The sequence below is a fragment of the Arachis stenosperma genome, chromosome 5, assembly GCF_014773155.1.
Source record: "Arachis stenosperma cultivar V10309 chromosome 5, arast.V10309.gnm1.PFL2, whole genome shotgun sequence".
Lineage (NCBI taxonomy): Eukaryota > Viridiplantae > Streptophyta > Magnoliopsida > Fabales > Fabaceae > Arachis > Arachis stenosperma.
In genome coordinates, this window is record NC_080381.1 from 134,412,906 (window position 1) to 134,431,292 (window position 18,387).

Genomic DNA, 18,387 nt, shown 5'->3' on the forward strand with positions numbered 1-18,387 from the left:
TGCATGTCTAGTCCTATCGCAGGTAATAAGCTCATTTGTTGGTTTCGACCCACACCCGACGCAGTCTGACTCGCAAGTCAGATAAGCATTCTAGCGACATAACCTCTGCAAGTTTCTACTTTTTGCAGGCGCTGATTCTCCAACTGAAGTATGTTGAACATGACCTCTTCTCCTGGAAGCCATTCTATATTTACAGGCATCCCTGCACACTCATTCACATACAAAGCCCACGACTTTTTAACATTTATCCTTTGGCACCATAACCATACTATAGTCATCCTCTCACGACCTTTCCATAATCACACGTGCCGATTTATCTTTTCTCTTTCTTTAGTCTTTTATTTTATAAATATCAAAATATCGAATTATGTTCGCACTATTTTCTCTCTTTTTCCTAAATATCTTATGAAAAGATAATTATAAAACTCTTTAATAATACTTTGTGTTATTTTAAAAAGTCTTATTACTTTACTTTTCTTTCTTATTAAATAAAAATTAACAAAAAATAAAATAATAGATTTAACAAAAATATACTAATTAATTATGCATTATTACAATAATAATTAAGAAATATTAATATTTAATATTTCTATTTTTGTTATACAAAAACTAGCTTTATTAAAGTTTTTTTCTTATATTTTTAGAAATTATACTTTAATCCCAAGCTTGTAAATATTTATTTTTATGCCAACATTTTTAAAAAAATATTAATTAAATCTCACATATTTTATTATTTATAAAAGTAACCCATAATTTTTTATAAAATATTTGTTCATCTCTGAACTCTTAATTTTTACTCAAATCACCCTAAAACTTATATATTTACAAAATAAATCTAAATTTTTATCAAAATATAATTTTATTTTTAAAATAATAATGTTATGTTGGTGGAAAGCACAACTATTAAAACCCAAAAATCCTTTTTTGACATCTGTTCGAAAATATATATGATTTTAAATCCGTTTTTGAGTTTTACGGTTATCGATTTTTCACCGTTTTTCAGTTAATCTCTCGACCATCAAATCTCATCAATTTTTCTCAATAACTCTTATTTACAACAGCCCTAAAAGTATAAAAACAAAATCCTGCTGGGCTGTTCTTCCTGGCCGAACCATAATTCACAAGCAACAACAATAATTTAACAAGATTTTAACATAAACTTGATCAAATTCAACCGATAATCAATCAAAACAACAATCACTTAACACATTAACATTTAATCGGTGAAAAATGACTAAATTCTACCTCTGTGAAGTATAGAACACACACAAGATACCGAAGGAAGTTTCTGATCGGTCAAAATAGAGTGAAAACGTCGAAAGCTCGGTGGTTCCTTCCCTCTTTTGGTTTGACCGAACTGGTGTTGGGAATAAGACACCATTTTTCCTTGAGAAAATACCTTTGACAGAGAAATAAAATAGACACAATCACAACACAAGAATTTAACGTGGAAACTCCAATTATCGGAAAAAAAAACCACGGCCGTTGTCAAATGACAACCAGAGAATATCACTATGTGAAAATTGTTACAACACATAGACTTCTTTCTCTCTAACACCGGCACCCCAGTACACCTACACTCTCTCAAAGCAAATATCTAACTACACCTCACAACACTCTCTAATAAAAGAGTACAGAGGAAAAGAAAAAATAGATACAAGCTTAAAGTGTTTCTGACTGGTGCAAAAACAAATGGAGAACTTAGCCTCATATTTATAGCCTAGGCCACCCACTCCATTTGCTATCCTAAACAATGTGGGACTAATTCAACCAAATCCTAATAATCTCCACCTTGATTGAAATAGTCACACATCTTCAGCTTCCATTGTCAACACCGACAATTCTTTACTGCCATTGTCTATACCGACAATCATAGTTCAGATAACTATCATACTCCACCATGAAAATATACTCACTTGGAATTAGACCACTCCAAGCATTTCGCCTTGGTACAGATCAAAACCTTGCTGAAAATTCATGGTACAACTTCCAAATTGGCTTTTCCTGGAAGTTCTTCAGCCATCGACCTAACTCCACCACACACCTTGCATCTCAACGCCAACCAATGTCCGTGTGCAATTGTGGACCCGATTGCCACAACGTATCCTTATCCATGGCAGTGCGGTAATACCATGAGGATACTTCTTGTCTTCTAGAGAACATCATCTTCTCTTCTCTCATAGAGAGAGCAACCAGAGATCTTCTCCTTCAACGCCTTGTGCAAACCTGATTGTATCAACACATCCTTGACTTGTATTTGCCACAAGCCAAAATTGATTCTTCTATCAAATTTCTCTATTTCAAGCTTCACAGCACTTGAATATCCTGACATTGTTGCAACCGTATACTGGAATAGTATAACTCAACTATAGACCGTGCACTAGGAAGAGTCCCCAGGAAAGAGAGGTGGGTCACAATGAACACACTTAAATACCAGGTCTTTCCTTAGCCAGAACCTTTCCAAACTGCACTCTCACAGTGTCACACTACCTTCCAGCAACAACAACAGCAACCAAAGATCAACCTCAAGCCACAGGACAAAATTCTTTTCTGATGTGGAAGGTCAGACTAAGCTGCAACCACAGAACATACTAAGAATAAATCCCACCGAACCGAAGCTCTGATACCACTTGTTGGGAATAAGACACCATTCCCCCTTGAGAAAACACCTTTGATAGAGAAATAAAATAGACACAATCACAACACAAGAATTTAACGTGGAAACTCCAATTACCGGAGAAAAAAACCACGGCCGTTGTCAAATGACAACCAAAGAATATCACTATGTGAACATTGTTACAACACATAGACTTCTTTCTCTCTAACACCGGCACCCGAGTACACCCACACTCTCTCAAAGCAAATATCTAACTACACCTCACAACACTCTCTAATAAAAGAGTACAGAGGAAAAGAAAAAATAGATACAAGCTTAAAGTGTTTCTGACTAGTGCAAAAACAAATGGAGAACTTAGCCTCATATTTATAGCCTAGGCCACCCACTCCATTTGCTATCCTAAGCAATGTGGGACTAATTCAACCAAATCCTAACAACTGGTTCCTAGCAGGGACAACTCCACTTTGTGATTTCATTGAAAAAAAACACACATCACTGTGTAGAGAATGACGATTCGATCACTTCTATCGGATCAGAATTTTTGTGGGGGTCACGGATCCCAAGAAATCAAGCTCGGAAAGTCCGAAATTTAACAAATCCTCCATGCATGTCATGGCCGAGCTAGAGGAGATAGAGAAAGAAGATTTGTGTTTATATATAATGTGTAATTAGTTACTAATGTCACTTAATTAGGTGAGGAAGACATGCATCGCGACACGTGGCGCATTAAGCTCTGCATCACTTAATCAGTTTTTAGTTATGCATTCTGTTTCTTCTAGGGTTTTTCTTTCTTTCATTTGAATCAAGAGTTGCTAGACATAAGAAGACAAGTCGAAAGAGTCCCATCTATGTTTCGTGACCCTTTCTTCCAATAAAGTAGATCACCAACATTTAAAGTCCTTGGCAGAGTACTTGCTTTTGATGATCCAAAATGTCTAAAATCTATACCATATATTAGATAGCAAAAGCAACATGTCAATTGTCAAAATCGGCAACCACATTTGTTGAAGAGCTCGCAAGTTGTAACAATGTTTATTATTAAATTGGAAAAATTGTAAATTGGTCCAAGCTTAATCTTCTACTAATAAGTACTATTGTTGTGTAGTATTAATGATCGAGATTGAGAGAGGCACTTTCCTCCTTCTTTCTTTCTAGTAAGATACTATGGATAGATATACATTTATTTTTGGCAGGGCAGTTTCCAAGAAGTATATGAATGAAATTCCCATTTCGCTCAACCAAAAAACATTTACGAATTAGACATTAGTACTGCACAAGAAAGAAAGAAAAATTTGAAGTTATGAGTAATTGGAGACAGATTTTAAACCATAGCTTAATTAAGAGTATCCTACTGAAGAGTGAAGGAGCTACACAAATATGTTGTTTTTGTCTCGAGCATTGAACATAAGGTCTTCTTGTTGATCCCTTTTCCTTGCACTCCCCCTGTTTGTTGAATTGCTATATCTGAAAATCCATCTCCAACCTTTCATGCTCTTCCTTCCTCTTCCACTTGTTAAAGATACTCCATCCCCAACAACAAAATCTCCATCACCACCACCACCACCACCATGTCTTGTGCTTCCGAAAGCGGGGAGTGTATTAACATTAAAGTTATCACTCGTCATCATCTTTGAAGGAGGAAACAGCTCCGCCCTTGATTCCGATGAGTAATCAAGCTTCAAATCAATAAAACTAGACTCATCCATGCCCTTGAAATCGCTCTCTCTTAGTGAAAACACACGCCTATTAACCCCATAGAACCCACCACCACCACCACCATCAACAACGTTATCTATTATTCCATTATTACCCTTTCTCATCACACCATCAATAATCTCAGAAGAAGAATCTAGAAACAGACCATCAAACCCACTCTTTCTTGGCTCGGTAGCTTCACTGTACCCACTTCTTCTACCAGACTCCAAGAACAAACCACCATTCACACCCGAACTTCTCGCCGCGGAGATTGAGCTTCTCGCACCTGATGGAACAACTGAATCTGTACCGTCCTCAGATCCAAACAGAGCACCACCGCGGAAACTGCATAGCGACCTTGACCTCGATACGCACGCGCCGCCGCCGGCAATGTGATTAACATAATTGCCATTGCCATTGCCATTGTTATCATCAAAACCACCAACACTTCTCCCACAATAATACTCCTTCCCCTTCTTGCTATTGTTCTTCCTAAACAGCTTCCCAATTTTCCAAAATTTGCCACCTCCACCGATATTACTTTTCTTTATCTCGACGCTGTTGCTGCTGCTCCTTCGCAAAACTGTAGCCTCATCTACCACTCTTTCGTGCAATTTGTTATTGGAATAGGAAGAAGAGGTTGTTAAGTTCTGAAGAATCGGCGACGTCTGGTTCTTGTCGTTGTCGATCAAGAACGAGACCCTGCCAAGGCTTCCCACGTCAACCGTGCACGAGTTGCGATGGGAAGTAGCAATCTCGTCTGAGCAAGAGCAGGAAGAGAGCCTCTGTTCGCCGCAATCCGAGCAGATTAGCTTCACCAAACGGTCCTCGAGACAAAGCGCGCAGATACCAACAGACGAAGAAGAAGGGTGCTTCTTACATGTGAATTCACACGAGGTTGATGGGTAGTAATAATCCATGCTGTTCTTGTATGCTGAGACTCCTTTGTTTCTCTCCTTCATGGCTACGAGTAGATGATTTCTCTGCTAGATGGAGCTTTCTTTAGTAAAAGTGGAGTGGGAAAAAATTGGACAAGAGGGATTGAGTTGGTTCAATGATGAGAAAAAGTGAGAGAGGAAAGAAAGTGTAAAAAAAAAAAAATACTTAGCTTCAAGAAGCAGTCTCTCTTTCTAGGGATATGAGTGATTCTTTTTTTAAAGAAAGCATGCTACATAAATTCATCGTTTTAAGTCTATTGTACATCAAATCTTAATCATTTACGGTTTATCAAATTTTATACTAATTCGAATTTATGGGACTTTTTGAATAGTTGAAACTTAAAATATTATGCGAGTTTTAGAAATTTATCACACGGCCAATGATGTATTTTTCATATTTTTTTAAATTATTTTACACATTCTTTTAGTAGAGTGATCAACCAATTAATTTTTTTATTCAAGCTTTTTTGTAGCATCACAATTAACATTTTTTGAATATTACATTATTTTTATTATCTTAATCATGGATATGATTCAAATTTGATTATATTATTTATGAAATATAATAACTATATTACTTATAAAATTTTCTTATAAATATGAATACCTAATTATTTCATATTTTTTTATATATTCATATTCGGTTGATTAATTAGTGATATTTGTTATATTCATCTAAGATGATTGATATTATTAACATTAAACTCATATATATATATATATATATATATATATATATATATATATTTGAAGAAAAAAAGAGAATTATATTTTTGTATACATTTTGATTTAAGATAAACGGATTTTTTCAGAAATAAAAAAAATTCATATTTCTCCAAACAATATCTGAACTTTAATTTTCTAAATATGCCTTACCGGTGAACTTTCTTTAATATTTTTGAATTTTGCGTTTTTAATCCATTTTAATCCATTATCATCATCTCCAAATAGTATATAGATCTACAAACAGTATATAAAAATACACAAAAATACAAAGACAATATGACTTTTTCAAAGATTTTTTTAATTATAAATTAAAAAAAATAAGCCATATTTAATAATGGTAACCATTATCATCGTCTCTAAAAATACATAGGTACCATATTTAACAAGGATTTTTTAATTATAAATTAAAAAAATAACGAGGATTGTTATTTCTGTGTACTTTTGTGTACTCTTATATACTCAGAAACAATAATAATGGTTACCATTGTTAACTTTCCAATCTGATATATTTAAAGTAGATTATTTTTGGAAAATAGTTATTTTTTTAATTTATAATTAAAATTTTTTTGTTAAATATGACTTATTTCGGTGTATCTATGTATTTCTAGATACGATAACAATGGTTGTCATTGTTAAATATGGATTTTTTTTAATTTATAATTAAAAAAAATTCTTGAAGAAGCCATACTCCGTATATTTTTGTATACTCTTATATATTGTTTGTAGATCTATATACTACTTTCTAAACAATGATATGGATTAAAAGTGCGTTTGAGTTTAGGCTAACTTGTCAATTTATATAGAGTTTGTCTGGGTCCGACAAACTTGCTTAAATGCAAAAAAAATCATATTTTAGAAATTAAAGTTCAAAACTCATATTTGGAAAAATAATAATTTTTTTTTATTTTATTATTAAAAGAACTCTAAGATAAACTATTAAAATGATACTTGAAATTTTATATCCCTAATAAAAAAATCTTAAAAGTAACAAATGCTAAATAAGTCTTTAAAAAATTGAAAATATGATAAAATAATTAAATATATTATTAAAAAGTAACTAGAAATTTTGGTGCAAATTTTTATAAACATTATTAATAAAATAAAATATTTTTATCCTTAAATTTAGTATGTTGCACCAATAATATTTATTTATTTGTGAATAATCGAATTTTTTAAAAAATAAAAGTAAAATCTAAAAATTAAATTTTGCTCACATTTTTTTATATATCATCTTTTAAATGGTTAACAAAATAAAAAATATTAAAATTTATTATTTTTTGTTGTTATTTTTAATTATTAATTAAATTTTTTATTTTAATTATCTAATATAATATTTTATTTTATGTTTTTAATTATTAATAATTAATTAATAATAAAAATAATAAATTTTGATAATTTTTTAATATTTATGAACAAACTAAGGTGAGAGAAAAGGAAGCACAGGCGTTTCCTTTACGTGTTCACTACAGGTAGAAAACAATGATAGCTATAGGAGGGGAGAGAATTATAAAACAATTTAAAAAGGTAACGCAATAAAAGAAGGGGAAAAATAATAAAGCACTAGCTCCTGCAGGCATTATTGTGTAGGGAAGAGACTGGAACTGCAAAATTGAGTGAAGCAACAATTAAATACAAAGACAAACATCACTCCATTGGCTTACTATCCTTGCATGTATGTACGCTCATTGCACAATGTTGACAACTTTGAATTGAAGTACTACTTCAATCAAAGGCCCTCCCATTTTTAATTTAGAGTAATTCGAATAATGTTTATTATTGACAAAATTTAGGATTTGTTATAATAAATAACATAAACACTAAATTTACACTTATAAACACGCTTGAATTAATTTAAGTTTATATAGTTTATTAGTTTATTATATATCTCATTTTGACGAATTCTTTATGAATGTATTTTATTTCTAGTATAGATAAGAGAAGTAAAAAAATATTCCTAATAATTTTTAATTATTTTTTCCTTATCTTGTCCATACCAAAACCGAGTTACTTTTATAAAGAGTTTGTCTAGCTATACTAAAAATGAAATATACAATAAAGTGTATAAATATAAATTAACCCACACGTGTCTATAAGTATAAATTTAGGATTTATTTTATTTATTAGAAAAACAAATTTAGATGTGTACCCAAATATTGACATAATTATTTTTAATATGGAAAAGAAAGTGGCCATATTTTGGTTGAATATTGTTATTTGGGATATTTTGCAAAAATTTAGAAGTATAAATAAACCTAACACAACATGCACCTTACGGGTTATTTTTCGCAGTTGTTCGCAAAATTTTGAGGCATGTTTATCAGAGATTTACCACGTAGCCTGAAGAGGGCAACACGCACCTCGTGTGTTACTTTTTTCAGAGATTTTACGCAGAGTTTAGAGGCAACTTTATCCACTACAAGAAAAGCATTGAGTATCATCGAATTTATTGGCGAATTTAGTATCGCGTGTTACCATCGGATTTACAGGCAGAAATGGGAACTATTTCATCGTGTCAAACTTTTACCGTTGGATTCACTATTCCAACAACAAAGTCGTTGGTAATAATTAGAGGAAAAATGGAAAATTTGGCGCAGATTAGTAACTGTCGGATTTACTGGCAGATAAATTCGACGGTAACTCAATTTAGTGTGACGCAACATTTTACTCACTGATGAATGGATATTTTATACACTTTTTGGCATCATTTTCATATAGCTTTCAATATGTTTTGTTTAAGTTTTATTATGTTTTCATAGGTTTTAGTGCAAAATTCACATTTTTGGATTCTAGTTTGAGTTTGTGTGTTTTATGGTGATTTCAGGTATTTTCTGGTTGAAATTGAGGAGTTTGAGCAAAAGTCTGATTCAGAGACAGAAAAAGCACTGCAGATGCTGTCAGGATCTGACCTCCATGCACTCGAAAGAAATTTTCTGGAGTTACAAAAGTCCAAATGGCGCGCTCTCAGCGGCTATGAAAAGCTAACATCTAAGACTTTTCAAAAATATATAATAGTCCATACAATTGTATTTCAAAAATAATATTATTTATTATAATAATATTATGATATTTCAAAAATAAAATAATTGTATTTTAATAAATATTTATTAAAATTAAGTATTAATAAATAATTTTTTTGTTTTTATGTTATTATAATATTATTTTCTGTTATAATATTATTTTGTTTTAGTTCATAATCATTAAAAGTAATGAATAAAATAATTAATAAATATTATTATCTAAGTTTCTATTGTGATATTATAATTTCTCAAAAATAATATTATTTTATTTTAATAAATATTTAATACAATTAATAAATAATATAAATATTAATAAATTGATTTTTGAATTTATTGTTATTATATTTTTCTGTTATAATATTTTTATTTTAATTTATAATTATTAAAATTAATAAATAATATAATTAATAAAAATATTATTTTGTGATTCTTTTCTATTATAATATTATAATTTTTTGGAAATAATATTATTTTATTTGAATAATTCATTATTGAAATTAATAAATAATATAAATAATAATAAATATTTTTTGGATTTAATGTTATTATATGTTTATTTTTTGATAAAATTTTTTATTTTAATTTGTAATTATTAAATGTAATAAATAATATAATTAATATTAAATATTATTTTGTGGATTTTTGTTATAATATTATGATTATTCAAAAATATTATTATTTTATTTGAATGTATATTTATTAAAATTAATAAATAATATAATTATCAATAAATAAATATTATAAATCTTAATAAATAATATAATTAATGAATACTATAATTGCTAAATAAATTTTTCTGATTTAATGATATAATATTATTATTATTTGAATGTTAATAAATATATATTGGTTGGATCAGGCTAATATAAATTTTTTGTCCTATAAACTTGATTCATTGGAGATGTGACATCTAACGGTTGATCAAATCTTACAGACAACGAGATTCTACCAAATCTCAAGAATTGGAGAGATCAAAGAACTTTCTGCATTGCTAGTTGCTCTTGTGAAAAGGTAGAAGTTGCAGGTTCACACTTTTGTATTACCAGTTGGTGAGATTACGGTGACACTCGAAGAGGTGGTACGCATATATCGCCTACCGATTGATAGGGGTTGTGATCGGATGGATGGATAATAGTCATGATTTCTTGGTCAACCAGAATCTGGCGATTTTTAGCAGCAAACCTACTGTGAGTAGTTCATCCAAAAGTTACATAAAGATGTTCTAGATTTGTAATATTAGAGACAAACAACCTTTAGACACTTGAGAGTTTGTTCAACGATATGTTAGGTGTTACATCTTCTGTTTGCGTAGAACGTCTGTGGCTCGGACTTATAAACAACGTAATCAACTCCTTTGGAGATAATGTAACTCCGAATTGCCGCGATGACTGATTTCTAGAACTATATTCCATTCTAATCCTGAACTCTCCATCCTTAGGATCAGCAACAACTATAGAACAAACAAATTGTCGCTCATCAATCCGTCCAAAAAACAAATTAAGAAAGACGTATTACTCTCTCCTCACGTACCTATGTTCGCATATTTGGAGAATTGCGTTGCATGCATAGCGTCAAGATCCAAGCTACATATGGGTTGACTGTTAACTGTGGGTGGAACCACTACATTTTTTACGACTGCCTCACCTCTCCTATCGTCATCTTCGTCTTCGTCATTGGTTTTGTAGGTAGCTTTGAAGTTCATTTCACTATCACTGTTCATTCCTTTGTATACTTTAACTCTGTCATCTTACACGTTTGGGTCATGTTGAATCTTATTCGCAGCTATATGTTTAAACTTAACATACAACTCAATATTTGGGTGTTGCACCTAAATTTGCCGGTGAATATAAAACATACGTTGAAGACTTGTTTCGTCAACGATCAACATAATCTCAAACTGTATTAGTTAGGCCGCCAAATACAATAACTGGACTCTTGTAGAGAATATTATCTACCCTCTTTAAAATATCACTCTTTATACTTTGACAAAGACCATACGATAATTTTGCAAACGTCATAGTGCATGAAACTATAAACAAAAATGATTTTTCACACGCAAAACTCATCCCTCATATATATTTCATATAGTCTCACCGTTGCGGTAAATCACTGCGTTTGCAGTGCTCTTCATTACAACAACAATGTGCTAAAATACCTCTCTCATAATGAATTAAAATGATAATAAAATTCTATTTTTATAGACAAAAAAAACTTACCTTACAAGTTACATGTTAGAATTGCATTGAATCAGCAAATGATATGTATTTAACATGCAGTCTATATATTAACTCAATATATACCCTATATGTTAAATCTATTCTACCTACAACATTAATTTACATGTATATATACCAAAAAGGTTCATTTTCAATCACAATTTTTTTTTCATATAGAAAAGAATGAGTCCAAATATCTGGATTCAGATTAGGAAAATTCGATGGTGTTTACACTCAAAATTATCATGTGATACTGTTAATAAGTGGTGCATTATAAAACTGTCACGTGTGTAAAAAATTGTGCTGTCTTTGGTACACCGTTTATAGCAGCTTTGTGATGGAGGATCAAGGGATTTTCTTTTCCGTTATTTTGATGGTAATTAACTAGATATAATTAAATTGTTATCTAATGAAAGTGGATTGAGCCGCGCAGAAGACTGTGAAAATTGGAATTTTTTGTAATAATTTACGTAGAATTGTAACTTGAAAATTTTTAATGTCTTCACGAAGTAGAATAAACTTTATTTTTATTGGCTATTTTTTTTCAATTAGGACATTCTACCTTCTTCTTATATCAAATTGAAAGAACATTCAAAGCAATATTTATTATGACAGAAAAAAATATTTATTTTTATCATGATGAGAGTATGAAAGACAAATTTATTTTAGTAAAATTGCAAAATACAAAATACAAACATTTAACTCAAACTATATTAATTTTGACTTTTAAATTATTTATTAAGTAAAAAATATAAAATATGGATTTTTAATTAGATTATACTAATTTTGACTTACAAACGTTGAATTTTGATGTAAAAAAATAAAAAATAAAAATATTAATTTTGACTTATAAATTATTAATTAGGTAAAAAATGTAAAATATTAAAATATAAATTTTTAACTAAATTATACTAATTTTGACTTATAAAGATTAAATTTCAGTGTGGAAAAAAAAAACTTTCAACACCATAATTTTTTCTTAACTTTTTGAATAACCCAGATTTTCTTAGTAACCATATCACTTGATCTCTCTCCATAATAATAACAATCTCTATATTAATAGTATTGCTATATAGTTTTCGGTTGGATACTTACATAATGAGAAATGGTTAAACATATATATTAAGTGAAAATGTTTGGTAACCAAAGAAAATCAGCCAAAAATAATCATAATTTGTTTTATTTAGTATTTATTAATTGTTGCGACAATTAATAAATACTAAATAAAATAAATTTTTGCTATTTTTTATTTTCCTAACATTATCCATATTAAAGGGTAAAGAAAAAAGACTTTTAAACTCTATTATATTAGTACTACGTTGATTTTTTTTTTTTTTTTGATCATCGTATTAATTCAAAGGCCAAGTTATAATTTCAACAGATTACCCAATGTACCTTCCACCAAGAAACAAAAGTCCCAATTTCTACGGCATTTTATGCCGCTCAATCCACTTTTATTAGGCAACTAATTATACTTAATTAATCACCATCAAAATAACAAAATCAAAACCTCTTGTCCCTCCATCACAATGCCACTATAAACGCTGTATCAGAAACAACATATTTTTCACACACGCAGCAGTCTTATAATACACTATCTATTAACAACATCATATAATAATTTTAAGGGTAAGCACCATAGAATTTTCCTTCAGATTAACCCACTTAATTTTGACAATTTTAGTCTTTTGCCACTTGTTCGGCTGATGCTAACGACTAGCATTATTGTGCTTCGAATCATGAGAACCCGTCAATCTATATCATATGAACTGTCAACAGCGTTTTCCCAAGGATTTTCTCACTCATTTTTTATTTATTTTCTTTGTAACAATTGACTTGTGCATGCTATTGGCATTGAGATTGACAATCAAATGCATCACACACCCAATACCCACTTTGCATGTGTCCCCCTTGTTGGACTAGTGAGTGGGCTGAGAAAGCAACCCTTCATAGTAACATAAGTGTGGCACGCATATTCATTTGTCCACTCTCTTTTTGCACCCTATATATGCCATCATCATTATTCATCTTAGCGAAGCCACTTTAGTCTCATGAAAAATGAAGACTGGTCCATACTCTCTCTGTCCTTTCGCTCATGGATCATAACCACGTGTCCCACCGACAGATCTACCTTGTTGGTCTCTCTACCATGAGTCTATCTAATGAATATCCTCCCTTTGCGATTTTCATGCTTTTACTAATGTATTCTAAAATAAACACAATTACAATTACTTATGTTTATATAATTTTTAATAATAAATATTAGGATTATTCATTAAATACTTTTTAAGTGTGTGTTAAATTGGTGTTATGGACTGAATTTAAATACATTAATAATATAAATGGTATTATAATGTCATCAACTCATATATATATATATATTAAAAAATAGTTATTAAATTAAGAGATAAATATTATTTTGTCCCTTAAAGTTTAGAGTCGAAATCGAAATCGTTACTCACATAATTTTTTTTATTAGAATCGTCCCAAACATTTTATTTCGTATTAAAAGCGTTCTTTTAATTTTTTATGGACAAAAATAACCTCCATCATCACCACCACCTTTACCACCACCACCTTTATCACCACCACTTTTACCACTACCACCAAAACTTTTACCACCACGAAATATATCAAATCAGATTCAAGAACACCAAATCAGATTAAACAATATCAAATTTAACAACAAATCAGCACCAAAAAAAATGAATTCAGAAAATAATAAATCAAAATTAGAATTAGAAGAAAAACATAAACAGACACAAAAGTAGAAGAAATAGAAGCGGAAGCTCAAGCAGAAACAGAAAGCAAAGGATGAAGTAGAAACCGAAGCAAGAAGCAGAAGAAGTAGAAAACAGATGCCGAAGACGAAGCAAGAAGAAGCAAGAAGCAGAAGTCGAAGCAAGAAGCAGAAGCAAAAGCAGAAACGGGGAGGTGTAGCAGCGAGGCAGCGAGGTGAGGCGGCGACGTGCAGCGGCGAGATCGGTAGCAGTGGCAGCAGTGGCGGAGCGAGACGGCAAGCTCTCTCTGGCTCGCATCTCCTCTCTCCCTCGCGAGCTCTGATTTCCGACTGCGATTGTGACGGCAACGGCGACGGCAGCTCCAAACTTCGTCGGCACGGTCCCCCCCCTTCCCCTTCCCCTTCCCCTTCCCCTTCCCCTTCGCGTACTCTTTTCCTTTCTCTCCCTCCCCTCACGTGTTTTTTTTCTTTTATTTTTTTAAAATTTTATAATTTTTTTATTAAAGTGGAGTAAGTTTAGTAATAAAAATATTTTTTTTAAATGACGATTTTAATATGAAATAAAACGTTTGTAACAATTCTAAATAAAAAATTACATGAGGGACGATTTCGATTCCAACCCTAAACGTTTAGAACCAAAACAATACTTACTCGTTAAATTAATTATCATGTATTTATTATAAGTGTTATTTAATTTATTTTCAATATATATTTTACATTTTAATATATATTTTATACGAAAAACTGATTTTTAGTGTACACACGTAATCTGGTTATATATATAAGTTAATTTCTTTACTCATTGAAAATATAAAATGATCTTAAACTCATGTGCACTAGTTATATTCGTTTAATACCACTAGTTGTGCTACTATTGAAGGCCCATCAATTAATTCGGCAACTTTTCACAGAAAATATTGGAAAATTTCACATGACAATTATATTTCTTGTATATTCCATCTTATTTGGTAAGAAATATGTATACTCGCTCTTATAATTAAACGTTAACAAAAAAAAAAAAAAAAGAACACAATTAGACAGTGAGTAGTGGTGGAAGGGATTTTTGAATCAGGTTGATCTGGTTTCTGGGGCCACTACTGATGGGTCGGATAAGGCATTTGGCGTGCCGTATTAGTGTATTCAAATTTTCTCTATATCTTGTCTTTTCCATTTAAAGAATGTAGGACCTGATATGATAGACTTGCTTCTGGGAAAGGAGGAGCAGGAGGGAATTAAACGCACAAGGTTTACTAAACAAAAAAAAAATTGATGATGTGCATGTCTACGTCATATAGGAATATTTGGCAAAGTTCTTATACGAAAGGTTGCAATAATCTTTATTTCTTTTCTTGAGGCAAGCTCACTTTATTTATCTCGAGCTTATTCCATATTTTCTACATAGTTACTTACTTACTTTCAAGTCCCAATTGTGATTTGCATTCTCAGCTATGGTGTATTCAGGTTCTTCCTTAACTATCTCTTCAATATCTTTTTCAACCTTTTATTCTCTAGTTTGTATTTTTTGTCGCCAGAGAATTCTTTCTATCTCAGGATTATAGTGAAACAATTCTTTATCTCTGTTATTCTATATAGACAAAAACAACAAATAAATCAAATTAAAATTTCCCTCACAGTGACGAAAGAAATTTTCAAAAAAAAAAAAGCAAAACAAAAATAGTAATTGAATAAAAGCTAAAAAGGTCTAATATAGGTAATTAATTGATTGGTAGTTTGTTATCCACGATTAATTTCCTACAACGGCACCAAAAATTTGATGTGGATTTTACACCACAATACTACCAGCAAGTGAACCGAGTCATACCAAGTAATAGACTCATTGCGAGTGAGTGTCGATCTCTCGAAGATTAATGGATTAAGCAAGTAATGGTCAATCGATTAATTTAGTCAGACAATTAAAATTATGTTTTTGAAAGGTTTGAACATAAACAACAATGTAAAATAAAGCAAATAGTGAGTATTGAAAGATAATATGATTAAAAGAGTTAAGTTTTTAAAGATGTTAAGATGTCCGAATCAATAATTTTTACTTTTCACCTTAATTATGCAAAGATAAATTCATGGCAAATCATTAGTAATTAAATTTCAATCCATTAGCAATTCAATTTTTCTTTAACCTAATTAATTGGTAATTTCTTAGTCAATTACTTAAGAAAAGAGTTAAGTGTTCACTAATTCATAAGCCACACAATTCATAAGAATCTTCCCTAGTTGATTCAATGTCACTTATCAAGTCTAGTTTCAAAACTTAAGAGTTGTGAGAACTGGTTTTCAAACTTAATTTAATTAATCAATTTTTTCAAGAAGTTAAAAGAATTCAAGTCAGAGAAGAATTGTTTCCCAACACATTCAAACCCTTTTGGATGAAGAATGAAAACCTTTCTTGAGAGAATATCAATGCATAAATCAAAGTAGGAAAAGCTAGTGCATTATTCTATGGAATCAATAGAGCTCCTAACATTAACCAAGGAGAATTAGTTGCTCATGTTCTTCAAAGAAATTCTAGAATTATGAAAGGTAAAAAGTGGCGAAAAAGAGAAGAGAAAAGTCCCCTAAATGTCTGACTTCTCTTCCTTAAATACTAACCCTAATGAAATTCAAATTCAAACTAAAACAGAATCAAATTTAAAATAAAATAAAATCTAACTAAATAATGATTTCCGTTAGCAAAGCTCTCAATCTTATCTCCTTGCAATCCTCAATTAATTGCTGTGATTACTGGGCTTGAGTGGAGGTTTGAGTAAATTAGATAATTGTGGAAGGATTGGAGGACTTAGTGGGTAAATAGAGCCATTCCGCACGTGGTATGTGAGGCATTCACGTTTTATGTGAAGTCTTGATATGGCCCATATTGCTCCCTGGCTTGATCACGTGGTACGTGAAGTATCCCACGTTGAATGTGGCTTTGACTTCCTTCCATTTTGGCCTTCAGTTTTGCTCCAAACATTGCACGTAGAAAAACTCATGCCTCAAGCGAACCAGGCATGCGTATGCACGACACCTCAAAATTCTCTTTTTGTGCGTACACATGGGTCATGCGTATGCATGATGGCCAACGTCCCACTTTGAAGCTTTTACGTCCCACGTTGATGCTTTCACGTCTAACGTTGATGCTTTCACGTCCAACATTAAATTGGGGGTCATGCATATGCACGGCTTCCGTTTTGGCGTTGCACGCCAATGCTCCCACGTTGCACGTTGGAGTGTCTAGTGCCCCTGGGTGGGCATAATTGATTGGCGTGTCATGCTTGCCCTCCCACATTGCACGTGAATGTTGCTTTCCAATACTTTGTGTCCAATGAGCTTTCTGTTTAATTCAGAAAGCTTTCTGTTTGCTCCAGTGCCATGTACTTGTATTTGATGACTCTTATCCTCTGTTTTCTCTTTGTTCCTTATCAATTTCTTTCCAAATTCTCCTGTAATCAATGAATTCAACTAACTCAAAGTAATGCTCAATTAATCATTAAATCATTGCTAATCCAACTGGAATTCTTAGCAAATTAAATAAAAATCATGAAAGAAAAACACTAAGATGCTCACGCATCAACCACAACTCAACAATTGTCTTAATTTCATCCTGGAGCAAGCGAGACAAAATCACAATCCTTGCATCTACCCAGGAAGCTCATATACCATCTGGGAGCAAGTGGGACAGAGCCACAATACTTGCATCTACCCTGGAAGCTCAAATATATTTCAAGCTCATTTTCTTCCTTTAATCATATCAATTCAATATCATCATTCAATCATATCAATTCATTCTCATCATTCAATCATATCGACTCATTCTCATTATTCAGTCATATAAATTCATTCTCATCATTCAATCATCTCAACTCATTCTCATCATTCCATCATCTCAACTCATTTTCATCATTCAATCATCTCAACTCATTCTAATCATTCAATCATCTCAATTCATTCTCATCATTCAATCATATCAACTCATTCTTATCATCCAATCGTATTAACTCATTCTCATCATCCAATCATATCATAGAAACTAGTCATCAATTCTTAAATAGGGGTTACAGAATTGAAATAGCATATTGGATAGGCAAAAATAGTTAAAAATCATGATCTTTGAAAAATAGGATAGTTGTGTATACACATGCCTCGTGCGTACGCACAAGTCCCTCTTTACGCGTACGCGCAGAACGCACACAAAAAACATTCAATTATGAAAATGCGAGTTCTGTGTATGCATGTGATACGGAATTTCCGCATAACTACTGAAAAGTGCACCAGGTCGTTCCAAGTAATAAACTCACGGTGAGTGAGTGCCGATCCCACGAGAATTAATGGATTAAGAAAATAATAGTTAATTGATTATTCTAGTTAGACGGTCATATTTGTATGATGAGAAAGTAAACGAAAACTAGAATCTAAATGACTTGATAAAAGATGAAAAGAAAGAAAT

The 18,387-nt window shown here is 31.5% G+C and overlaps 1 protein-coding gene across 1 annotated transcript; it reads right to left on the minus strand.

The window, feature by feature from the left end:
* Positions 1 to 3,684: 3,684 nt before the first annotated feature.
* On the minus strand, positions 3,685 to 5,497 carry LOC130979770 (uncharacterized). Its single transcript, XM_057903306.1, has one exon. It carries the CDS (start codon positions 5,272 to 5,274, stop codon positions 3,985 to 3,987), a length of 1,290 nt encoding a protein of 429 aa, XP_057759289.1. The 5' UTR covers positions 5,275 to 5,497; the 3' UTR covers positions 3,685 to 3,984.
* Positions 5,498 to 18,387: the final 12,890 nt, after the last annotated feature.